The sequence below is a fragment of the Stegodyphus dumicola genome, chromosome 7 (assembly GCF_044657685.1).
Source record: "Stegodyphus dumicola isolate Sdum_Otavi_A_Nest chromosome 7, ASM4465768v1".
Lineage (NCBI taxonomy): Eukaryota > Metazoa > Arthropoda > Arachnida > Araneae > Eresidae > Stegodyphus > Stegodyphus dumicola.
The window spans coordinates 83,179,790-83,206,928 of NC_140774.1; the positions used below are offsets into that span (position 1 = coordinate 83,179,790).

The 27,139-nt window shown below is 33.9% G+C and overlaps 1 protein-coding gene across 1 annotated transcript in view; it reads right to left on the reverse strand.

Moving 5' to 3' along the window:
• LOC118181632 (peroxidase-like) overlaps nt 1–27,139 on the reverse strand; it is a 156,910-nt gene that overhangs the window by 5,184 nt on the left and 124,587 nt on the right. Inside the window, exons 8-14 of the mRNA XM_085820535.1 lie at nt 26,658–26,759; nt 14,926–15,048; nt 13,833–14,074; nt 10,870–11,002; nt 10,112–10,239; nt 4,726–4,928; nt 3,358–3,527 (exon numbers count right to left, since the gene is read on the reverse strand). Of these exons, the coding sequence (XP_085676661.1) occupies nt 3,358–3,527; nt 4,726–4,928; nt 10,112–10,239; nt 10,870–11,002; nt 13,833–14,074; nt 14,926–15,048; nt 26,658–26,759 (1,101 nt within the window). The remainder of the gene's footprint in view (nt 1–3,357; nt 3,528–4,725; nt 4,929–10,111; nt 10,240–10,869; nt 11,003–13,832; nt 14,075–14,925; nt 15,049–26,657; nt 26,760–27,139) is intronic.

Here is a 27,139-nt window from a genome sequence, read left to right on the forward strand (position 1 = left end):
GAAGATTTATGTTTTATGAAAACATGGTTTAAAAATCCTCAACTATATAAAAATAACCATTAAACAAAACCAGAAACACGTTTTGACTATTATGTGAAACAGTTCATCTCGTTCAAGCACACCGAAAAGTAAACAAAAAAGATTGTAGTGTGCATTCAGTTTGAACAAAAACACAACGTAAACAGATGTCTACTACTCGGCTTTCTGAAATTTATAGTAGACCGTTGGTGAACATTCTCTGCTCTGTCCTTCAAAGAAAGGGGAGATTCAGAACTCCGAAGTTTGGTTTGGAAGCTCCGAGTTTACTTCTTATCGAGCTTCTTTCTTCAACCCGCAACGGTTCTCTCTCTTTATTTCTTTCGCGAGTGATTTACGCGTAACTATTCATTTTTCTTAACCATGATGTGGAGGTAGTTGCAATTAATTCACAAAGGCACTCCGTAACCAAAACGCCTTGGTCTTTGGTCCGAAGTTTGGAAGCGATTTGCACACAGATTTTTCCTAAAAACGATCTCTCGAGATTGAGAGTAGAGGAAGTTTTAGTCGTAAGATTAATTTCTCATCATTTGCAGTATAATATTTCAAGTTCCAAGTTTTCATCTATTTTAGGGTTTTGCATCTATGTTTTGTCTTTATATATATATATATATATATTTTTTAAAGCCAATGTACAGTTAAAGCATTCATTTCTGCCTGCTAACTTCCATTGCTAGCTTGAACAGCTATAATCCTCCCGCCGTTTATCCGCGGGAAGCTCTGCGTTATTTTCATACTGAACTGCGAATGGACAACAGTATCACCGTCTACAGGTTAAAATCACAATGTTTGTAATGCTGCAATGCTTGTCAACCCATCATGGTCAACGGCCAACCCAACTGCCATAATTTGAAGCTTCCACAGTGCTGTCACTAACAAATGGATCGCTGTTCTCTTTTTATTGGGTTACTCAAGGATACTTTGTAGATGTTGTACTGTTGAAGATTTAGGGAATATTACCGATCATAAGGATATTGATGGTGGTATTTTAGGCTAAATGACTCAAAATATACAATGCTGCATGTCAGAGAACCGCATACCACTTCTAAAACAAGATCCGATGCATACGCGCCAGACGATATACTTTTTGCAGAATATCTCGACAGTTTCTGTTTGTTCATTCCTGGTTTATTGTAAAATCTTTAGCTTTCAGTTTTATTTAATTATATTGTATAACTTTTGCTTAATTCTGATTCATAAATCATTTTTATTAACAAGTAAGGTTCAAATTCTGAACCAAGTTAGACGGAGTTACTTGGTTTTGGAAAAAAAAAATCATAAAAAATCAATCAAGAGAATATTTGGTTCAGCAATAAAATGTACGAGTCAGAGATCAATCAAATGCTCATCAGATTGATCTATTTTTCACATAGAAAACGGCTATAAGGATTTAATTTTGTTTTAAATTAATTGGATAAAAGTAAGCAAAAGAAATGCTCCTGCCCTATTCCAAAAAACTTATAAATTTTATCTACCAATTGTAACTCTATTTTCAATAGAAAAGTTTGCTAAAATGGCAGATCAGTGGATGAATACGCTATTTCAAATTCCGCTTATTACTAGATTTAATATCTGATAATAGATAAAATAACAGAATAATAAACTTAAACAGTTACCTCATACTCCGATAACAAATGTTTATTGCAATCCGAGTCACTATTTGATCATTTATGGCTGTGTTTTAGAAAGAGAAAGTAAAGAACTGAAAATCAGTTATGCTGCATAGTGGCACAACACAAACAAAAGAAACGCAAACCTATTTATTTAGTACGATTGCTACTAGATGGCGACACCGAGAAATAGCTTGCGACGAAACATTTCGGTGCTTTTAAATGAGAATATGTTTTTCTTTTTTTTCTTTTCTTTTTTTTTTTTTTTTTTTTTAATTTTGTAACTGGACTATATCTTAGGAAGCAAGGGGAAAAATATTAGACATGCATGTTTATAATTTTCCGTTTACACAATTGTAAATGACTTTTTTTTTTGAGTTTTCGAATGTGATTACATAAAGTACTAAAAGCTAGGCTAAAATTAACGTGAAATTTATTGTTCAAGAATTTTTAAAAATTACTAAATGTTTAAAGGAAAAAGCAGATGAATTATTGCTTACGCTTTCATTGAAAAAGCCCCTTTCTTTTCAGTTCCTTTTCCATAAGACTACAAGAAGATATAGAAAATCAGATTCTTCAAGATTTAATTTGAGGGAAAAGCTTATTATATTACAGCATTCTTTTATCACTTTAGTATTCTAATAGTGCAGTTATATTTCATTTAAAGCTTAGCTTGAGAACTTAGATTCTAGAAGAAGTGAACTTACATTGTAAAAGTTACACTGGAGGTTCTTTCTGCCCAAGACACTACATACTGCTATATTTTAAGCTATATTTTTTCTTTTGTTCCTTTAGAGTTGGAACTGCCAATTTAATAAATTATTCCTGATATGCGTTTATGAAATAGCTGTTTATCATTTGTAAAAAAAGGACCAGTTCGTTTTCAGTTTTCGTCTACTGAAACACAACTTGATCAGTTGCTTAAGGCAAAGTACATGCAATTTATCTGTGTAAGAGAAGAGTGCCTTCGTTGAGGTTTTTGCTAGCGAAACCAGCTCTTATTTAAGTTACAAATGACATAAACCATGGAAATACTCTGCAGCCAGTCCATTTCCTGGGAACAAAACCCTTACTGAATTACCGATGTTTCTGTAGTCTTATCTACTCGGTCACTAATGGGTTGTCGGAAAGAGGACTACAAAATATCTCCTTAGCAAGACTTGCTTTGAGTAAGAGCAAAAGAACAACAAATTTGCAAACCACTTACATTATAAAAGAACTTACTTACAAGAGAACATTACACTTACATTTGCCTTGGGTAAGAAAAGGAACATGTGACTACTGGTTAGGAAGATATGATATAATTTGTTTGGGGCAAGAAAGGACAGCACACATCTGCAATGGACAGTAAATGAAATCATCAACCTTTCTTGAGCAAGAAAACAAAGCAGTCACCTACTGTATTAAAAAGTGATTCTCGGCGTTTTGGTCCCATAAAAAAAACTGCACGTTGTTTATTTTCATTTTGCACAGCTAGCAGGATAGTTCTCCAATTACTTTGAGCTGCTCTCCGTCTAATGACTGAACAATAAGACTAATCTTCGTGATACTCTTTTATTTTATTGTTCATATACCTCTCTATGTGATAAAGATCTTGAAACGTTTTCAAAGCATTCTTTCCGAAGCAACTACGTATCCTTTATTTCACGTTTACTAACAATAAACGGCAGTAGACAGAAACTGGACATTTTTAGTGTATTGCTATGCTTACCTGGTGAGAAAGTAGAAGGCCATCCATGGTTCTCATACCAGAACCTGTCTCCTCTCCTGATGTTTGCGAACTGTTCTCCGATCAAACATGCAAAAGTTGGCCCCACTATGGCTCCTGGTAGAGGATATTCAGCCACTCCTATGCTCCACATATCGATGTCGTCCACCGATCTGCAATGCAGAATTGACGCCATTTAAATTAAATCAAATATAATTTAGAAGGTTTTTTTTAATGTCGTTATAGAATAACTTGAAATTAGTGATAGTATTACAAAAGCAATAAATACCTAATGCAGTTTCTAGAAAAGTTTATACGAATGCATAATCATTATACAAATAGATAACCGAATGCATAGGATATTTTTTTTGGAGGGGGGAGTATTCACATATATTAAAGATTTTAAATAGGAAAATTATCCTGAGTGATATATTTTAAAGTTTCATGCAAATTTTATGTGCTTAGAAATGTAATAAAATAATTAGTTTTAAGAACGTTATAACCTTTAATTCCAACACATTATCTTATGACTGTTCTTTTTTATACTGCCGTTATATTACCTACCTGTTTATCTACTGCCGTTATATTTCGTGGCACAGAATCGCAAGTGAACAAAGAAAAGAATAAAAAAAGAAAATTAAGTCATATTTTATTGAATTTAAAGCCAATAGAAGACAGAAAATTCATAAGAATTTATAAATATTCAATAAAAGTAAATCAACTGCTCAGAAAGCGTGAAAAATTCTCCAGCCGTAAAATGGTGGTGTGTGTTTGGTGTATTTAATTATGGCAAAGCACACTAGGGCTATCTGCCTAAGAGGAGGGATGCCTTCGTGGAGGACTTTCTAAGGGAAACTGGCTCGTATACACGTTACACATGGGGAAAACCACGAAAACGCCCATGCAGCCAGCCCGTTCGCGGGATTCGAACATCAGACCGAATTACCAGTGTTCAGCGACTTAACCGCTCGGCCGCTGGTGGGCCTCTACAGCCGTAAAATGCATTTAGTGGTATAGGTTATACAATATTCGCGCATTTATATATGCGAATATTGTATATATATATATGCATCTTCTGCAGATCCACAATAATACAATAATAGTACAAATGTGATATTCGATTTAAATAATACGAAGGAAGAAATTTAAGCTATATTAAAAGTTAAATTATTAGTCTGCTCTAGACTTATTTCCAGGTTAACTCATTACATAAGCAAGCAAATTTAGTTCATAAATATGAATTTTGCTACTATCAGTATTCAATCGAAGGCTAACGTATTCTACTTTCCGTATAATGATGACATAAATTACTCGAGCAATTCCTTCGTCTATAGAAACTTCTGAAGTTGGGGAAAGACCACATATACTTACTTGTACAATTTAGCATATTTGTGGATGGTATCATTAGGAATGATACCTGCCAGATCATGGAAGTCTCTGACTTTGGGCAGTCCACAATATTCTCTATATCTGTTGTAGCCGGGAATGCCATGTTCTCGAGCTCGCTGGACGTTTACAGCAGCAAGATCCATACCGAAGCTATCTCCGGGTTTCTCGAATAGATGATTAGTAACCTGAAAATAATAAATTTTGAATGACAAAAAGGTAAATTTTATAGAATAAGAATGTGAATAATGGTATTTATTATCTGATAATAAATAAAGATAAAAATGGTATTTTAAATCAGATAATAACGGTATTTATTATCTAATATAATATTGCTTCCACGTAAATGCTGTTTTGAACAGCATATGCAATGACAAAATAACCCGCAGTTAATTACCTACAGAGAGTGGTTAGTGACTAACTAGTAAATAGGAATGTTTAGCAATATTTGAGTAAACTCTGTAAATGTATGATTTCTACAAAGTAAAAAATAAGGATAATTTTATATTAAGTTGCCAGTTGTCCATGAGTTGCTTAGCAGCTTAGCGGATTGTCCGCGTATCAAAAAAAAAAAAAAAAAAAAAAAAAAAAAATCAGACTAGTTTAACAAGCAGCGCTGCATTAAGAGCCGGGATAGATTGTTGAGAAATGCCGAGCTGCGGGTAAGATAGCCAAAGAACGTCTATGTCAAAGAACATATTCTTTGAAGATAGCCTCTCCGAAAAGTGGGAAAAGCCAACACCTTCTTAAAAACCTGTTTAAAAGAAAGTGTTGAAAAAGCGGAGTTAGGGTTACCAGAAAGAAGCAAAGAGGCAGGGTTACCAGATTTGGTGCGAAATAGCCCATTTGGCGACATCTGGCTATAAAATTGGTTGGTTTGGTTTATTAGATTACGGTAAAGCACTCGAGAGCTATCTGCCTTAAGGGAGGAATGCCTTCGTGGAGGATTCTTTAAGGGAAACTGGCTCGTATACACGTTAGATATGAGGAAAACCACGAAAACACCCATGCAGCCAGCCCGTTCGCAGGATTCGAACCTCTGTAAAATTGGAGATATGCCACAGACGGAGCGAGAACACTATAGAATGAATTCTTACCAGTTTTCCCGAGAATGTTCTCGAAGGCAGGTCAAAAGCTATATATACTCTGCATGTACGCCGAGTATCTTGATTAGCTGAGTTCAGTAGTAGGGTTTTGAGTTCAGAGATTAGCTTAAGAGCAACTGAACCGAGTCGGCAGCTGTACTTTAGTGCTTTGCCGTGAAGCTCTCTTAATCGTTATAGCGGGATGGCCGTGTTGTTTCAGTGTGTTTATAGTAGTTTTTCGACGATTGTAAACGCGTCTTTAGAACATTCCTGTGTAATACTGGCGAATCAATTGAGTTTTGATTCTTCATCAATAGTTGTCATCAATCACCCCAAATCCACGAACCCAAAGAATGCAACAACATATTGGGTTTATTTATTACTATACGTTAAGATTGTTATTAGGTTAACTACTTTATTTGTCAGATTTCTCAACATTTGACACAGTTCTCTTATATGAAGGTTGTTTCACGAAAGTAACGTTATACTAAAAGCCGACATTAACAATAAAAACTATTCAAAACGAAGAGGAGACGGCCAGTCTATAACAGACACTATAACAGGCTTTCTCGTGTTACTTCCAGCAATGTCAATAACACTGGAGATTTTGAAAGTGGGAGTATTTGTCGTGTAGCATACTTTGAAAAGATTAATATTACAAGCTAAAAGAGAAACAAGCCAAGCGAACGAAAAGGTAGTGTCATCTGTCGGCAGACTTATTAATGAAAATTGAAAAGTTAAGTTAATAGCATTTTAAAAACATTAAGAAGGAGTGGATTGGAATTAACGTCATGAACTAAACAAGATAAATCTTCTTGAACGTTAAAAGCTTGAAAAAAATCCAGTTCACTGTTGAACCAATTCACAACTGCACTTCTGGAGAATCAATTTTTAAGTAATTATATAGCCTATCAATGCAATCATATGGTCCGATTCATAAAGATTCCAATTGTGACTTTCATTCTGGGGGAATTTATAGCATATCTTATCAGCGTAGTTTGAGATATATCGGCAAAACTAAAAGAGCGTTAAAATTTCGTATCAAGGAATTGAGAAATCTTATGCCCGGCAAGGTGAAATTAACAAGATTTCGATAGGTAAAGTTGGAAATTTAATCGTAATCTTGATCTCGGGGTCTGCAAAAATTATTCAAAAAGCTACTACCGTTGGTGAATTGGATTTCCTTGAAGCTTTTCACAAGATTTCTTGACATTCTCAAAGATTTGTCTTGCTTAGTTAATTATTTAATCCCAGTCCAATTTAGTTCGTTATTATTTAATCCCAGTCTAGTCCTTCCTAGCGCTTTTAAAATTCTGTGAATTTCATTTTAAAATCTTCTTTATTATTTTTGGTGGCAAATGGTGCTACCATTTCGTTTGCGTTACTCCTATTAGGTATATATACGACTGTGGCCTTTCCCTTCCTCCCAGATTTCTTTGCTTCTGATGAAGAGAGACCTGTGTCTGTTTGCCCAGGAAATCGATAGTGCCTTGACTAAAATTTATGCAAAACATAAGCTATAAACGTTGCTTTGCTGAGCTATAAACGAATATACTATTGTGTCGTATTTGAGATGTTCTGAGTGTAACAGTAGAAACAAAAAGTATTTTTCTTTATAACAGGCATACTGTTAATGGCATCTTTGTATCTTGAACTTTGTACCTTGAAATGAAATTAGAATTCATTTTCTCAGATATAAATGCTGCATATTAACAAAAAATCTGTTTTGTGCCCTAAAATACATTAAAATTGGGTGATGATACACATTTGGGTGATTTTTTTACACATTTTATTTAACAATCTACGCTTTTAAAGCTAGTATAGGTACCCTCCTCTGTATGCAGTTAAAGTAGCTCATATACGCTTCTAAGCAATTTATGGCTTCTCTGGTGGAGATGGCCGTGTTAGGAAATAGGATTATCGGTAATTTTCCATAACGCTACTTAATTACGTTCTTAAAAGTGCTATTTGCATTCAGAGGTGATCACATTTTAAAAATCCTGTTTAAAACGCCCGAGATACTTAAAACATTTTTATTCATTAAATTTCTGCCTAAAGCTAAGCTTTAGGCATTATAAATAATGACATGAATATAATTCAAAGAGCTATCTGTCTGGGTTCCGTGGCCACGATCATAGTGAAAATTTGCACTCTTGATTTCTTAATTTTTTTTTTAATTCTTATGTTCCTAGCAAAAGGAGTCGTAATTTTAATACAGATTCTTAAATGCTTAGTTATAATTGAGCAGAATACAGTAATAAAAATCAAGCTAAATACTTCTCTAAAGACTAGAAAAGATCTGTTGTATAACACTGATTTTAATGATTTTAATACGGTTTTCCCATATTGCAATATTTTTTTTACTTATGCTTTATCAAAAGCAAAAGTTTATAATTTATATTTAATTTAAAAACATTCCTTAAATTCTCGAAGCATACATAATAAGCTGCATATTGAAAGGCACGGCACCTTACCTTGCAATAGATTACACAGAACTTTCGCGATGTGCTTAAAATAACGTGTTTAATTAAATGTAAAGTATCTGCATTACCAAAACTCAAGAGGCTCTTTTTTTCAACATATTAAACAGATACAGATCCTCCACCTTTCAATAATTATCAGAAACAAATTTAGTACAAATAAATTTTTAGCAAAATATAATTTTAATTGCTACTAGGAACTGTTCGCAAGAACATCTGAAGATGCATTCGTAAGTTTCAGTCTTTTGTATTTAGGGAAAAAAAGTTCAGGTCTGTCATTTGCAGCAATAATGAACAACCATAACAGTGCAAATCTGAGAATATAGATATATTATCACTGAAAGATTATTTATAACGACCGAATTTCAACATAGGAGGGAATAATTCTTTCGAGGTTGTTCCTGTTGTAATCCTCCGGAAAGATCTAGATACTGTATATGAATTTTGAGCTTATGCTATTAACACCTTAAACGTTCGACCATATACTACTCAAACGGTACTGTAGGAACTAAAATGTTCTGCATTTATTAAATTACATTTACATTATTTAATGTAAGAGTGTAAGGTGAAAAATTATTAGCCCGAAGGGCAATTTGCCCAGAAGAGCTAATTTCGTTTTAGTATTTTGCGTTGGTTCTCTATAAACGGAAATTCACTTTTCAAATTGTTGCCACCATATATTAGAACCCTGCATTATATTTAAAGAAATTAAATAATTAAGAATCTATATGAGTATATGTATGTTTCTCACACTGTGGATAAGCAAGGGTACCTAGAAACATCAAATTTTGAATAACGTTGTCCTTCACTCGAATATGGGATTTGGAAGCCCAAATTTGGAATTTGAAATTTGTTTTATGATTCTGTTTTCTATTTTGTAAAACTTTAACGAGTTTTTTATTAGCAAATCAAATGCAGCAATGGCAACACTGTACGGGGAAAAAAAAAAAAAAAAAAAAAAAGCATTTTTATCTCCAGTGCGCAAGACTGCGTATAAAAAAAATTCTAAAGAAATGCTCTTTTAAAATTTTAAAATTAGTTTGTGATATTGCTGCTAAACTGAATTCAATGGTTTAAGTGCAAAGAGCATGATATTTAATAAATAAAGATAACACACAAAACATTAAAAAACGCCTCTTTGGGCGTAACATAAAATCTGAAAGTTTCAGATTTTTTAATTTAATTTAGATGATAATATTTTTTTACTGCTCTCATATTCATGCTTTTCAATTTACCTTGGTATTTAAAAAAAGGCGTAAACGAAACGACAATCTGTAAAAGTTCATGTTAATACTTCGTACATTTAATAAACTCATGCAGTGGCTTTCGACGTTTATCGTAGTATACAGGGTCATTACGCAGTCGCTATTGTATAATTATGTATTCGCAGGCAACTGCGGTAAAATTTGAAACGTATTATCAGCTAATACGAAAGCATTTTAATTTTTTTAAATAACGCTCACACTTTATGCATTTAACTTTAAAATTCGATTTTTCAGAATGGAAAATTAGTTCTGCCTTGTATCAAAATCATCTCTCGCTGTGAAAACTATTATTAGAAAGAAGGTCATAACCATTTAGAATAACGAATGCGCATTGTTTACACGCAGTGTTGTAGTAATGGGTCAAATATAGTAACATCAACTTATCTGAAGAAAATAAAAAGCAAAAAAAAATATAGAATGTAGTATCCTGTGAATATAAAAATAAACATTTCTTTCGTTTCATCGTGTGCTTGCTAATGGACAGACACTCAAGAAAAAAGAATACTTTTTTTTTCTTTTTTTGAGAAAAAGGTTATTCAACCTCAGTTGTGATAGCGGGATCCATCCTGTATGCTTCTTGATTGATCAACCCCAAGATGAAAGTGTCCACGATTCCAGGCTTGTAAAGATCGTAGGGTTGCAACAGCTGTCGAGAAAGTCGGATGGCCTCTTTAAAGAAAATGAAAATAAAGTGAGTTTAAATTGAATTTGAAAAGCCAAAGTTCGACTCCAACATCGAAAGAATCTTCAAGTGGTTAGTTTTAAATATTAATTAAAATAAATAGGAAATAATATAGGAGATATATTGTTTGAATAAGACAAATGTTTAAATCATAATAAAATAAATACTGCAGATGTCTTCGTAACATTAAACTGCACAATCAACACAGTGCATAGTGCACCATATACAGATAGAATATCCGTTTGCAACAAAGCAGACGATTGTTTTTGACATTTACAATATAAATTTGTTACAAATAGCAAATATAAAATTTAATAATATGCACTATATTCAAAATTTTATTATTTTATATCAATAAAAACAATGTCTCAATTTAACCAGCAGTTGAATACACAAAGTATGCGTTTATTTAACCCTGATTACAATGGAGTTTCGGCTTACTTTTATCATTTAAAGGTATTTTCTATTTAAATGATTAAAATTTGATCATGAAGACTTTTTTATGGACATCGGATAAATAAGGAAGAGAAAGAAGAGTAGTTGCATATTGAAATGATTAAAATTTTAAAACTAATTAATGTTCAATAAATAAGGATCCAATTATTTGTTGTGGTTACCTATTCTCTCGTGGAATTTGTTGTACCGTTCCGTGACGTCTGGTAAAAGACTGTGACCAAATCTGAAGGCTGAAGCTTGGAAACCAGCTCGAATACCAGCATTTATTTCGGGGCTGTAACCTTGATAATAACCCTAAAAGAAAATAATTTGATAATTGGCCTTTGTTATGTAATTATACTCTATAATAATGTTACAAAATTCTTTTGAGAAATTGTAAACTAAGTTATTGATAAAACTGCTTTCTTTTACAAAAATGTAAAACTTCTGCAATATAGTTTTAATATTATTATTCGTGGCCGCAGTCATTCAACTAACATTGTAAAGGACATAAATCTCCTCATATCTGTGTCTCCAAAAAGTAGTTTGAGGACGCAATTTTTATTTTCAAACAAATTTCATTTCAAAATCTCAGAAGAGCAGCATAATTTAGTTATTGAACTCCTGTTGCAACATTACAATTAAGCTTTGAAAATGAACATGAGTATTTATTAATTATTATAATTAAAATTTAATTATAATTTTTAATAGCATTGTTTCTATTACATTTCCAAAGTTTTTTCCCCCTTTTTTCATTTTTCTTTTTCCTTTTTTCATTGTTGTGTGTGTGTTTGTTTATGTATGTATTGAAACATTTCAGCACTTACGCAAAATTTCTTATTTTTTACACTTTTACTTAAATTCCTATTTATCTCAGTAAAAAATTTTATTTTTCTATTATTTGCATTAATATCTAAGACAATTTTGAAGCCAAGACTTATGCTTTATAGAGTATGCCATTACATAACTGGCACTCATAAAATCCACAATCTGGATAGGAATTTATTTACAATATAAATTGAAACAGTAATATAAGACATCTCACATCACTGAAGCATCGGTTTTCACGTTATTGAAGAATATGAAATATAGTTCAGATTTTGTATAACCTTAATCATTTATCTATGTTGTTCTTATCTATGCCTGATCATTTTGACTTTAAAATGGAATACGCTCACGCGTTTTGTAGAGTTGCTGATTGTAAATCCGAAGAAGGGAAATCTTAGAGGTTTAGCTATAAATCTATCTTTTTTCATAAGATGATGATTATCTAAGAGTATTCATTATGGCTCAAATAATGTAATAAAATACATAATTGACTACAGAAGGATCAAATTCCAGTTTAAATTGAAAGAAACCGACCTAGCGTTTAGCTACAAAAATAAAAATACTAAGTTATAGGTTGTCTTTTAAGTGCTGTATCTGTAACCTAATATTTTGCTTTTTAATATAAAATCGACATAATGCAAGATACCAAAACTTTATAAAGCATCCTATGTTCGATGTTTCAGATAAAAAGTTAAAGAATTCTTAACAAACCAATACGTTATAGCAAAATAATACATAAATTAGGATAAGTTCAGGAAACAAAAGGCATAAAGGAAAGAACGGAACATCTCTAAAGTTGATTAACACCATTTAGTTTGATAAATGAAACCTAAACGTTTTGGAGAATGTTATTTAGCATCAATAATATCATTGAAGTCTAATGAAAAAGACCTGTGAGAAGAGATTTTTCGATTTTTGTTCTTGCATTCTCCTCACCTCATTGTACATTTAAATTGCCATCTACATGTCCACCTTTTCCTTTTAATTTATTAAATTGTGTGGAATAAGGTAAAGAAGGTAAAAATTGGAAGAAAAATTATAACTTAAAAATTTTCATTTTAATATGCTATAAAAGTGTAAACGAACTTCAGATAATGTAATAAATGTGCATTCTTAATGCGTTTATCAAGATATAAATAATGATTATATTCCAAATATATAATTGAAAAACACTTCGTTTAACTCTTTAAGCTTTAATGTTATTTATTTCTATTATTAATCAAATTTCTTTTGGTAAATTTAATTTATTTTATAAAATTATATTAATGAATTGATGAAAGATTTTTATGGAAATAGTACCGTTAATATTTTCCCGTCTACCAGTATTTTACCAACACTTGAAATCACTTGACGATGTCTAAGAAATAAATCATTAAAAATGAAAAAAAAAAAAAAAAAAGTCTGATGTGGACACCACACGACTTCCTTGTACGGCCTACTAAGTTACATATATTTTTTGCTGCACTTAATTTACACTTATTTCCTGAATTATTCTAACTTAATTAACCGATTCCTCAAGCAGAGTTCAAAATGACGTCAAAATTGTAAATTTTAAAAATGAATATCAAAGTCAATTTTTGTCGTGCGGGAGTCAAACTTCTTATAATTTTATTTTTTCATAACGAGTATAAAACTTTTGCAAATATAGCTACAGAAAACAAAAGACTGCTTTAAAACTTAGATTTTGTTATTTGTCCGAATTTTTTTTTTTTCTTTTTATTTTACATTGGCAAATCATGAATCTTATTGTTAATTTAAAATACTTCTGTAATTGGAAGTATACGACTACGACCAACGATTGTGAAAATAAAGAGCGGGTAAGGAATTTTAGCCAGGTAAAGCGATGGGTTGACTAAAAATTTTTCTTATAATAATTCATGGTTTTAATTGAATTTCTGTTCCTTGCAGGTAACATGAAAAACTTTTTCTAATAATAAATTATTGGTTTATTACTTAGCAGCTTTAGGGCAAGTTTTAGGCTTATTAATTTACTCATATATATATATATATATATATATATATATATATATATTTGGCATTGCAGAATGCAATAAAAAAGGAAATACAGAACTAAATGTTATAGCAAGGATTCAGGAATGATCAAAACCGATATTACTCAAAAGTTTTCACTATTACAATACTTTATTAACTTTGCACAAGAAATTAATAAAAACCATTAAAAATTGTTTTTACTCTTCTCACTTTCTCTTTATATTTCATATTTCCATATGATATCAGGTATATGAATAAGCCCATTCTGCTAAATAGAACTACAGTTAACCATCAACATTTAAACCAACAGAGGAAGGATCCTTACTTTGGCCAGAGGTATCAGATCGTACTTCTTCACAGTTTGGTGTCCTAATACCATCGGCAAAAATTCATTGTAGGTGATGTGCTGCACCTGGGCGGAAAAGATGTGTCTAGCTTCTTGGTATAATGTCTCGTCATCCCAGTGAGGATTGACCTTACTGAGTCCATCAGCCAACCTGTTATGTTCTCTCATCATTATGATATGCATTACAGCCAACTGGAGTTGTTCATTGACTCGATTGTCGCCTAGAATCAAAAAACAAAATACAAAACAGGAATTTTCAGGAGTTTCCTAGAAAGCTAATGAAAAAATGTTTAACTGACACAGGTTTTTTTTTTTTTTTTTGTACGAACACCAAGAGCATGAAACGTAACGCAAGCATTTTCTCAGGGTTGCATTAATCATAGCCGTTGCAAGTTGTACTTTGTATCCTTTTTCTATTCTATGCAACTCCAACTTTGGGAAACGCAGCACATATTTACTGGAAGATAACTGAAAAATATCAAAGCGAAACTTCTTAAAATTAACAAATGTTTCTTGGTAAATGTGGAATAATACACACAGGATTTTGAAAATCAGCTGTGTAAAGGACGCCAAAATTGGCATGACCTAATTTCTCCTTGAGCTTTAAAAATTCACAATGTCTAGAAATTTAAGGCTTAGTCATTTATGACCTCCATTTAAGTTCAGGTATCCAAGCGCAAACACTACTAGATAGCGCCTACTATGGCGGGTTAAAATCCCGATTCACTTTAGTTTAATAAAAAATGGTCTACGAGATAAAGAGGAAGATTCACTCTGTACGAAGACGTAATGGCTAGGTATTTGCGTGAAAACAGATGATTTTCTTTCTTTCTTTTTTTTTCCCCTAACTGAACACAGTTTCATTTACACGGTATATTTATACAAGCGATTCTTCTAAGGAAAAATCGTCTTCAGTCTTCTTCGCCTAATCCACTTATACTAACCGTCAATATCTTTGTCATTTTGAAACCCATTTCATCTATCTTGTGCTTAAACTAATGTCAACAAACTGTATAGTTTTAATAATTTATTGCTGGTGTTATTTATGACAGCTTTTAAACAGGAATCTCACCGGCATCAAAGCAGTACATGTTTCTGGGTCTAGCAATGCATCCCAAATCCGGATCGACTGTTTTCATGGGTAGCAAGTCCTTCAGTCCCAGATGACGATAGAGAGGCGATGTCTTAAGCCGACCTAAAACAAAAATATTTAATATTATAAGAGGAAACATTTTAGTAAAAGATATAGAGTAGTTAATTGTGCATCCAAAGATGCCAGAGAATGTGGACACTGTGTATCTAAATTCAATACTAAAGAAAAGAAAATTAAATAGTTATGTTTGCTAAATAGAATGCCCCATTAATATTTGTTAATTTTTTAATTCATAAGATATTTCATCTCTTTTGCTATTGATAAAGCATTTACAATAATTGTTTATTGAGCTAGCCTATTAAAAGATTTGTGTTAAATTATGTAGTTTCATCCTAATTTTATTTCTCTTCTAATTTCTTTTACCTTCTCTTGAAATTGCAATCACTTTTAAGGGTGTAAAAGTAGTTATCATTTTAGAAGAAGTTTGTGGCAGTTTAGTAAGGCAGTTTGTGGCTAGAACAGCCAAACTATGAGACTACTCGTATATCTCAAAAGCTGCAGCACCTATGCCAGTGTAAAATTGATGTAGTATAAGGTAGGAGTTTAGAACACTGATGAAACTGTAAGTTTATTTACATTACTGTTCGGAACTACAAGCACGATAAGAATATTTTAGTTAAAGTTTACGCCTGTAAATAATCATGACACGTTTTAGTGAAGATCCTCGCCAACAACAGCATGGCTAGTTTAGAAAGACAAGAGGAGATATTAGAAGTTAAGGCTTTATTAAATGCGTGGTTTTAATCACCTCCTAAAATTTCACAATAAAGCTTAATATCAAAGTTGATTAATTAGTTTTAAAATCATATAATATTATTTAATATTTAAAAAAATTTCCAATGCAAAGTTTCTTACTTTTGAAATCCTGAACTGTCCATTTTTTATTCGTTTGTCTACGTCACTGTATATTTTTAATCTCTTCTGAGTAGAGAATTTCGTTCCACTCTGCTACGGAGAAAATCCTAATATGCTGCGTCTTTCTCTAACCACAGAATAAATTCAAATATATTGGACTGACTTTACCCCCAGCTTCTGTTTTACTATTCCAGCTTTCTAATACATTCTTTGGTCTATGGTGTTTAACACAACAGTTCTTTTTGCGGAGATCTTTCCTTTATATATAAATGTAATGTAATCATCCGTTGTCTACTGCTTCTAAAGGAATGTGAAACACATTTGAATATGAGATTTAACTTCTGGATCAATTTTATACTGGTTTATTAAACCTATGCTTTGCATCTTCCTCCAAATGGTTATAATGGAAGTTGCATACCTTCACTTCAGAAAAAGGAAAAGTGTTCTCCATAGCACTAATATTTTTATTATTCAAAATTAATCGGCATTATTCAAAATCGGCTCTAAATGATATAGGGGCCCATGACTATATTTTCTTAGTCAATAAAGAAAAAAACTCTCACATGTTCCTAATTTTTTATATGGAAGTATCGCATATACAACTGACATTATACCTGTTATATCATCAGAACTTTCAACATCTACGTGAACACTATAAAGCTAACCAAACTGCGATGGACATGACTTCAAAGTTATCTCCATTTTCTTTTCAACTATTCAGGTTCGAATGCATGAAATATATTTTTATACAGTCATCAAGCAATAAATAATTCAGAATTCAGAATATTTTTCCTGACAAATGAAATCTCTATGATATCTAGCAATGACCGATGACGATTTCTGTACATCGATCAAAATTCGATGCAATAGTAATAAGATTTAAACAATCTGTCTAAAACTTAGGCAAAGGCTTCTTTATATATCGTCGGAATGCCTATTAAATCATCCTGACATCTAAGCGAAATCATTTTGTTTTTGCACTTCCGTTTTTGCTTCATCTCTTGTGCACACATTACTTTTTTTGTAATGATTTTCTCGTCTGTACTTATTCGAATGCTTTCACTCCAACTGTTAGATCGGCAAACCCATTGCCAGCTTTCACTTTTATATGAATGCTTCAGTCTAAAATATTTGATATCATAAATAAGGTTTTTTTTGGCCTTTCTGAGTTTCAACACATTCCTTTTTTTAAAACCTTGTTAAAATTCCTAACGCAACCAGTATTGTACACAGCGAAGCTAACAAAAGAAAAAGAAAATGCTCCTAAAAAGGGTCTCAAAGGATAAATCGAAGATAGGCTAAAGCGAACCACATGATTTTTTTCTTTATAACGAACGAACGGAGGGTCAAGTTATCAGGTTCAATGTTTCTTCTAACCTTCTTCGGAAACATACAATGACCTGACTAGGAACAGAGAGCTTACTAAAGCTATGTTAACTAATTGTAGTAAGTAGACAGGATACAGACGAAGGGTATACAAAACCCTTTATTTTTCTTTATATACAATGACTTCCGTACTTCGGAATACAATGACCCTCCACTCGGGGTCTAACGTAAAAGGTATAAAAAATAAAACTAAACTCTAATTTAACTTTAGAATAACACACGTGGAAGATTGGCCTTATAATAACAGGAAGCGTATGTAGCACAGAGACTGTGAACACTACAATACGTTTAATTTATTAAGAGGATTAAAACCTCTGGCCTGGAAGGCAAATAGCAACTGCGTAACTTCTAAGGTAAGCGGCCTGCTTCGAACTCACTGCTTCCTCCCTTTCGCTTGGCAAAAAGGCCACACTTAAATACTTGGCGTTCACCAGACAAACTTTGCATAAAATCCTTAACGCTTATAATTCTGGCCGGAAGTAGAAAATAAGAAGTGATAGTAAAGATTTAAAATAAAATAAACGTTAGTAAAACTTAAGATCCTTACATACTTCCCGCCAGAGTTAATTAGTTTGAAACTGAGGTCTAAAACGACCTTGTTGAAAACTTTTAGCTCTAGAATATAACGCGAGGCCAACCTTTTACAATCATAACTTCGTTAGAAACTAGAAAATTTAAAAGAAAGAAATTTGTTACAATAGCAGCTCCCAGGATCTATAACAATCTTTTTTTTTCATCTGTACTGCATCTAAACAGGAGCTTTATTCAATTCTGGTTCCTTCGAGAGATCTGGAAGGAAAACTAGTTTAATGAAATGTTACAGAATGACATTGCAAATAACATATAGAATATACTTCTCTTAACCTTCTTATTTCATTCATGACTATTTTAATTATCTCTCCTCGTGCTCTCTGACATGTGTTGTAAAAGAACACCAAACACGAATGTGTTTCTGTCTACCTGTGCCACACTTCCTCCTACAATCAAAGCACTAACGTGTTAAAATTCAACATAACGAGACCTCTTAACACACCCTACTTTCAACTCTAAACCCTGAGGTACTATTCTAAAAGTGGCTAACTCTAAAGTGTAGCGTCAGAGAGCCTAACTACATCATTCAACCTTTAACATATATTCGCCATGATTTAGTCTTTACAGTCACACGAATAACAAATTTTTAACATTACTTTCACTTTTACCATATCACGGTATTTCTTAACATTTAAAATAACAGAACACATGTATATAAGAACATATCAACATGCCGTTAATTTTACACATTTGAAAACATACATTAGTAGTACATTGTTAACTTCTATTCTTTTCAAAGCAAGTGCCAATTCTTTCTACATTGAAATAATACTACATTTCAAAAAGTCTTTCAGACTAAAACTTCTTTCTTGCTAGAATGTTTTAAATAAAATTTATACAATAACTTTTTACAATATTTAAGTTTTTACACAACGCTATTATACATCAACTTTAGTTTTACGCGCGAGTAATTGAAAAACATAATAAGAAAATCGGTCACAACTCTTCTCTCGCCCTTTTGGCGATAAAGGTAGACCTCGCATGAGGTAAAACTTCTTGAAATCTGCCACTTGCAGTAAGAATGAAAGATTAACTTAAGTTTGCAACGTAACATAAAATTTTACTTATCTTTGTAATATTCGGACATCCTTTTCTGGGCCCAGTCTTTAAAGGTACTGCAGACCGTAGCCTGGTTTATCCTCCTTCTTGTACGGGCTCGCCCTTCAGTGCTTTCCTCTGGAAGCTTCCGTTTTTCACCAGTACGGCCACCCTTGAACACCTTCCTTTTGCCCTCTGCTTGTGGTCTTGGCCGTTTGAAGGCAGCTGGTCTTGGCGGAACCGGGAAACTTCTGTCGTGATCCTGCTTGGACCTCGTTGTTGGCCGTTCAAATTTTTCTTGTACTTTTTCCTCCGCCGCTGATGGCCCTTCCGCAGTTCGGCGACTTTTGCTGCGGAGAGTTCTGTCGGATGAGTCGATCCTCCGTTTTAAAGCCGGGTTATAGTTGCCGTCCTTTCTCCTGGTCCTCTTCACATACGTCGTCCTTCTGCCTTCTTCATTCTGGGGGTGTTCGTGAACTCTGTTTTCTGGACGGTGGAACGGCTCCTTTTTCTTTTTACCTTCAATTTTTCCGCGGGGCAAATTTCTTTTCACTTGCTTCTGTCTCTCATTGGCTTGCCCTTGTACTTGTCGTTTTCCCACCTCTGGAACTTGTACCTGCGGTGTCTGCCGTGCCGGATCCTGCAAAAGATCTGAAAAGATTTGCATTTTATTACGATCGAAGTAGGGCTTAATTTGATCAATATTTGCGGAACAGGTTTCACCATTTCTGGCCTTTAACACTACAACAGCGTGAGTTATTTTTTCTATAACATATGGTCCTTCAAATCGTGGAAAAAATTTGGCAGTTTTATCTTCTGGTACTGAAGAAAGTGAATGCTTAATTTTTAAAACTTCATCCCCTACTTTATAAGTTACTCCCCGTCGTTTCAGATCGTAATATAACTTCTGTTTTCTTTGTGCTACTTCCGTATTCTTTTTTGCTTCTTTTAATAGTTTTTCTATATCACCCATTTTAAATTCTGGGGCTCTTTGTTGCACATAAAATAATTTATCTAACGGTGTTATAATCTTTCTGCCTAGAAATAACTCAGCAGGAGTTTTTCCCGTTGTATCATGTTTTGCGGTCCTAAGGGCGAAAGCAAATTCATTGACATAGTTATCCCAGCTTTTATGAAAATTTTTAACATAACTACGGATAATTTTCACTATATTTCTGTTGACCCGTTCCGCTATATTTGATTGCGGCCGATACGGGACCATTTTTAAATGACGTATGCCCAGTTTTTGGCACATGTCTTCAAATATATTACTTACAAATTGAGGACCATTATCCGATATAACTTTTAGGGGCGCCCCGTATTTTAAAATATATTTATTTAAAATAGAATCAGTAACTAATTTCGCGGAGGCTCGTTTTAAGGGAACAATTTCGGTCCATTTACTAAAATGATCAACCATAACAAGGAGATAGCGACTTTTATTTAACTGACTTTTTGGGAAAGGACCCAATAAATCGATGCCAATTATTTCATTTGGAAATTCGGATTGAATACTATTTAGAAACCCGGCCGGGCGGAAATTAATATAATTAACGGCTTGACATGTTGGGCAGGACTGGACATACGCCCTTGTTAACGTTTGCAGTTCAGGAAAGTAGACTGCCTCGCGTACGCGTTGGATAGTTTTTCGAATACCAGCATGAGAAGCTAAAGGGCTGTCATGGAGCTCTTGCAGGATATTTAATCTAAGACTAGCTGGGATAACAGGTCGAAATTCGTTGTTGGAATTCGTAGTTTTTGTATAAAATAATAGACCATCTATTAGTTCGTAATGGGCCGCCCTATTTCTTATCGCCACAATATCTTGGTGGCTAAAATTTTCAGGATCCTTCAAATACTCATAAATACTTCCAAACTCAGGATCCTTACCCAGTTCGGTTATTACAGTTTCTCGGGAATTTATTGTACACGCTGTAAGCATTGCAACTTTTACGGTATTACCCTGTTCGTCTAATTTAATTCGTGATAGGGCATCTGCTACGATATTTTCCTTTCCGGGGGTATGCTTGATTACCAGATTATATTCTTGCAGCTTGAGTGCCCATCTTATTAACCTTGGGGATAAATTTTTCCCTGAGTACAATCTAGTTACCGCCTCATGATCAGAATATACTGTTATCGGCGCCTTTCCAAAATAGACTCGGAACTTTTGCACTGCTAACAGAACTGCAAGTGCCTCTCTCTCGGTCGCGGAATAGTTTCTTTGTGTTTGATTTAAAGTTCGGCTAAAAAATGCCACGGGCTGCTGATTTTGCGAAAGTACCGCTCCTACCGCATAATCCGAAGCATCCGCTGAAATTTCTAAATTTTCATCCTTTTCAGGAAATTTCAACACAGGGGCTTGCGTTAATGCTTGTTTTAATTTTTCGAAAGCACTATTGGCTTCGGCCGTCCACGAGAATCTTGCCTTTTTCCTTTTTAATTTTAACAATGGCTCAGCGATAGCCGCAAAATCTTTTATAAAGGACCTATAATATGAACAAAGTCCTAGAAAAGAAGAGAGCTTCTTTGCCGTGTTTGGAGTCGGATACTTTTGTACAGCGATTATTTTTGATTCATCTGTCTCGATCCCTTTTTGCGATATATTGTAACCTAAATATTTTAATTCAGGGGCTGCAAATTTGCACTTTTCGACATTAACTTTTAGACCGGCCTCATTTAATAAAGAAAACACCTGTCTTAAATCCTGTATATGTTGGTCGAGATTATCACTAGTAATAATGATATCATCTAAATAGATAAATGTGGACTTTCCAAGAACAGATCTTAACACAATGTCCATGCATCGCTGAAATGTTGTTGGGGCCCCAGAAAGGCCAAACGGCATACGCAAAAATGCATAAGTGCCAGACTTGGTTATAAAAGCAGTCTTAGGCACGTCCTCAGGCCTGACCCCTATTTGAAAATAACCATTCGTTAAGTCTAAAGTCGTCATAAATTTGGTTGATTTTATGTTCCTTAAAATTTCTTCTATGATCGGTAACGGATATACCGGATATTTCGTTATGGAATTTAATTTACGGTAATCAATAGCGAATCTCCACCTTTTTGGATGCTCCAAAGGATAATCATTATTTTTCTTACATAGAACCACCGGGCTAGCATAACTACTTGAGATGGGCGTTATGATATTTTTACGTAGCATATCGGTAATATGCCATTCTATAATTTTTTCCTTATTCTTATCATACCGGTATGGTTTTTGACGAACCGGCAATGCATCTCCGGTGTCAATACTATGGTTAGTAACCTGAGTAATTCCTGGAATATCACTAAATAAGGAAGCAAATTCACTTACCACTTGTCGGATTCTATCTTGCTCGTCATTAGGCAGGTGGTCAAGATTTAACCTTGGCGGTTCAACCTTTTCTACACGCACTGGTTTCATTGTCAGCCTAAGGGACGCTTCATTAAAATCCAGTGTAGATTGTGCGTCTGAAAGAAAGTCTATTCCTAGGATTAAATGTGCTTGCAAATTCTTTACTATAAAAAACATCACCTTTACTTGTTCGTCCTTGATACGGATATATAAAGGTACTTTACCTACGCACTTACATTCTTTTCCTTGCGCCGCTAATACTGTCGTATTATCCGCATTATATATGCGGTATTTGCGAAAATACTTTCTAAAAAAGACTTCTGCCACACAGGAACACTGCGCGCCGGTATCCAGGAGTGCGGTGGCCGGGATATTATTTACCAACACTTCAATCTTCGGAAGAGTCAAATTTTTCACCATTACTGTATTTAACTTGAAGGAAGAGGGGTTTTCGTGGCCTTCAGATTTCCGCACCCTCTCGTCAGCAGAAATCCGTTTTAGTTTAAATTATTTTTTCTTTCGGTGCTTTCCTTCTTTTTCCCCTGGCCTTGAGACTTTTTTCCTGGGTTGCTATTGAACTGTCGACGTTCGCCGGCTGTTTTTGAATGCTCGGGTTTCCTTGCCCACTGATTCGCTTTTTCTCCGTAGCCGTATGCTTGAGTTTGTTGTAGTCTTGGCGTACCAAATTGGTTTCGCTGTTGATATTGGCGTCTTCTTTCGACGTCCGCCGTTCTTCTACTTTCAAACTGGATTGCTAGCTCAAATAACTTTTCCAGTGTAGTGGGATTTCTTAATTCAATAAAGTCTTGCACTTGGGGTAGTAACCTCGGCAAAATCACTTGAATTATTTCAGGATCCGGACGGTTTCCATACAAGAGCTTGAAAACGTGAATTTTTCTTAAAATAAAGCTCGACAGGTTTTCGATTCTTTGTTGATATATGCTAAAAAGTTCCGTTTCTAATTTCGCACGATCCCTTACAACAGGGAAGGCTTTTAGTAGGGCAGTCTTGAAATTTTCATAAGTATAGGTGGGACTTCCTGCTTGACCCAAGAGACTTCTGCCGATACATTTGAACCAGTTAAGCGCTTGGCCCCTCAAAGCGCTGGTAGCTAAGGTAACTTTTTGAAACTCGTGCACGGGGTAGAGCATGAAGTGGTCATCCAATTTTTCCAAAAAACTGGTTACCGGTGAGTTTCCATTAAACGTTGCTTCTGGTTTCATCGAAGCGCGCATGGTCTGGACGATGTACCCAAATCCTTCCAGGGCGGCAGCTGGCATTTCTGGATTCTGAGCCGTTTCTGCAGGCAGCACAGGTTCTTCTTGAAATTTGGCCATGGTTATTCTTCGTCGGGCGCCACTATCAGGTTCAATGTTTCTTCTAACCTTCTTCGGAAACATACAATGACCTGACTAGGAACAGAGAGCTTACTAAAGCTATGTTCACTAATTGTAGTAAGTAGACAGGATACAGACGAAGGGTATACAAAACCCTTTATTTTTCTTTATATACAATGACTTCCGTACTTCGGAATACAATGACCCTCCACTCGGGGTCTAACGTAAAAGGTATAAAAAATAAAACTAAACTCTAATTTAACTTTAGAATAACACACGTGGAAGATTGGCCTTATAATAACAGGAAGCGTATGTAGCACAGAGACTGTGAACACTACAATACGTTTAATTTATTAAGAGGATTAAAACCTCTGGCCTGGAAGGCAAATAGCAACTGCGTAACTTCTAAGGTAAGCGGCCTGCTTCGAACTCACTGCTTCCTCCCTTTCGCTTGGCAAAAAGGCCACACTTAAATACTTGGCGTTCGCCAGACAAACTTTGCATAAAATCCTTAACGCTTATAATTCTGGCCGGAAGTAGAAAATAAGAAGTGATAGTAAAGATTTAAAATAAAATAAACGTTAGTAAAACTTAAGATCCTTACAAAGTGTCATAAACTTACCCTGCTTTACGTTAGTACAAGGCATGGATGTAAGAAGAGAAGAAGGGGCCAACTCCGCACTACGGGTGAAGCGCTGCTCCCAGGCTTTGGGATGGGGTGTTTTTTGTTTACATCCAGAGCTTCCTTGACAGCAATTTGATAGTATTTCCACACACGACAGTTCCATACAAATCGAAAAGCGGGACACTTCCGCACAAAATAAGCATTTATTGTTGGATGGATAATAGAAAATTTTATAGTTTACGTACATCTAAGCCAAAATCACATCTTGGTTATTTTACAATAATTCGCAACAGCGATTTTGAGGCGCTTTTAAAATTGCATAAGTCTTTCTATACCCTTGATAGAGTATTTGCTTTTATTTCATGTTCCACACATCAAAATGTTTTAAAAAATACATGTTTTGTCATTCACATTTTATCATTTTATTGTTGTATAACTGAAAATAAACACTGTGGGTTTACACTTTCTGAATTCTTACTTACTTTCTCAATTACCTGGCAGTATGAAAATTTCAGGTATTTGTAAATTTCAGAAAGTTGTGGAAAAAAAAAAAGAATCCTTTTTTTAATTCCCTTTCAGAATGATTTATAGAAAGTTAAGTACGTGGAAATCAACACCAATATTTAATATATTTCACTATTAAAATAAAAGGTGCTCCAGTTTGAAATGAACCGAACAAAGCATTATTATAAATTGACTCAGATTTTCGATTTAAAAGATACCTCAGAAGCTAAAAAAATCATCTCATATTTGAGAAATTATTTTAGGAGGAAGCTCTGTAAATAGAAAAGAAATCATGTGTAATTTTAATTTTAATAATACAATAAATTTTGATCTTAATTTTTGTAATCCTTAATCGAATAAAATCGAATTACCTTAAAATTTGTTTCTAACATAATTAACGAAAAACTTGTGAAAATATTTGATTTAAATTAAACTGTTCTGGAAAACGTATAGCATTTAATTCCGTTGAGAATGAAATGTTGTTAAAAAATGCATTGTTTTCACATATTTGAAATATTGTAGAAAAAGAAAATATATACATTTATACGTATATTTACGACGTAATTACCAAATTACATCCGATCATGTCAAACCCCATTGATCTTAATGGTAAGCCACTGAATGTTTTGGTTTCCACGAAGGGATCGCCACTGCTTCATAGCAGTGAATGGGGAAAAACCAGTTAAAGCCTCTCCTCTTACTTCCTACCTCCATGATACAAGGGGCTGGAAAAAGAAATAAGAGAAGGGTGGTCATCAACTATTTCGTTTCGGTTTAAATCAGGAATAAAATTGTTAAAGTGTTTTTGGAATAAGACTATTTTGTCCCTTTTATACATCGGGAGAAATTGGCTGCGTCCGCAGGGGCTAGAAATGTGCTTTTACTGTGGTCTTTTCGGACGCGACAGAGACCGTTCTGGTACCCTCAAGTTCATTTCTGGCTGTGTATACCTTGGTATAAAATTTAGATATTCACTGATGGTCAGGTATTCCAAATCTCGCATAAGCGGTTCTGATTAGAAGCTTGTCCGTTAAAGTCCTGTGCAAAAAATAATAGTTGTTCTCATTTTTGACCATTGATGTAATGGCCAGTATTTCAATTAAATTCTTACGTTGTCGAAAAATAGCACTAATCACGTGATTAATTCAACACACTAAATAATCTGTACTTGCGTGTTAATTGCTACTGAGACCATCGGTTAGTTTGGAAGAAACGGATACAGTCTGAAACCGAAGACTTCAGTTGCGGAGTTGAATACCAGGAAATTTGATTTTCCCGCTATTTGGGTAATAAAAATGTTCGAAGATAATTTTCCAATCAATAACATTTTTATCGTTGAGTTGTTTCTGGCAAAATGAGATTAACTTATTGCACCAATATTTATCGAACGGCTCCAATAAATGGTATCCGGCTTCTTTCAAATCAGTTTTGTAACCTTTTGTTTTCATTTTTTAATACTGCACTTCAACAGTATATTTTCGTTAATGACATGTAATTTCATTGTATGAGAATTAGAACTTTCTCGATTGTTCGGTAATATGCCGTGACTCTGAAAAAAAAAAATAGATAACTTCCGGTCTGTTATCCCGAAAATCTCAGAGACCTATTAAGAAAATAACAAATGCTCAACAAACAGAAGGGTGGAGTTCGTTGAAGCAAACAGAACAATATTGAGCGTCTGTTTAACCGTACAAGAGAGGTGGGCATAAATGCAATAAGGAGGCAAAAGTTGATTGGCAAGTTTTCAATACATCTTGCAACCAACAAAATTTCCAGGTAGGAGTTACTATCTAAGTGCTAAATAATGTAACATTTTTGCTTTGGCCGCCAAGAAAATTTTACTCCCTCTCATTTTTATAGTAAGTAATAATCACATTCTTCACATTATGAGACAGAGATATGACTCCGATACTTAGAAAACTAAATATATTTTAATATCTAATCATAGTAAATTTAAAAGTATATGAATTCTTACCTCCTTTGAATTCTCTGAGCCTGGAGGCAACCTCTTCGTTGCTTCCATAGATGAAATTGCCGTCGATATAGGCGGAAATGGCATTGATTTGCCAGCGAGGACCTATTCAGAAACAAATAAAGAGTAATTCATAAATCTTAAATAATTTCAAAGGTTAGTTACTTTTTGTTTCAGTTTCTCTAGATACTGTGCAATTTCCAGTCACTTTGTTTTTAAAATATAATATTTAAATACATTATATTACTGCTTTTGCTATTTAAAAATTATGTATTTAAAGTTATTACATTTATTAACTACTATAAATGAGGTTTCACTGCATGTATATGTAATCATTTAGTTGTGAATGAGAGAAGGCATCAGTTAACTGTGCAGTCATGGCCGGAGTGGTGATAGATGCGGCAGACATGCAGATTGCGTCGGATGGAATTTTGGAAAAATAGAAATAAAGGAATAATCATAACATAGCTTTATTTCTTGACGAC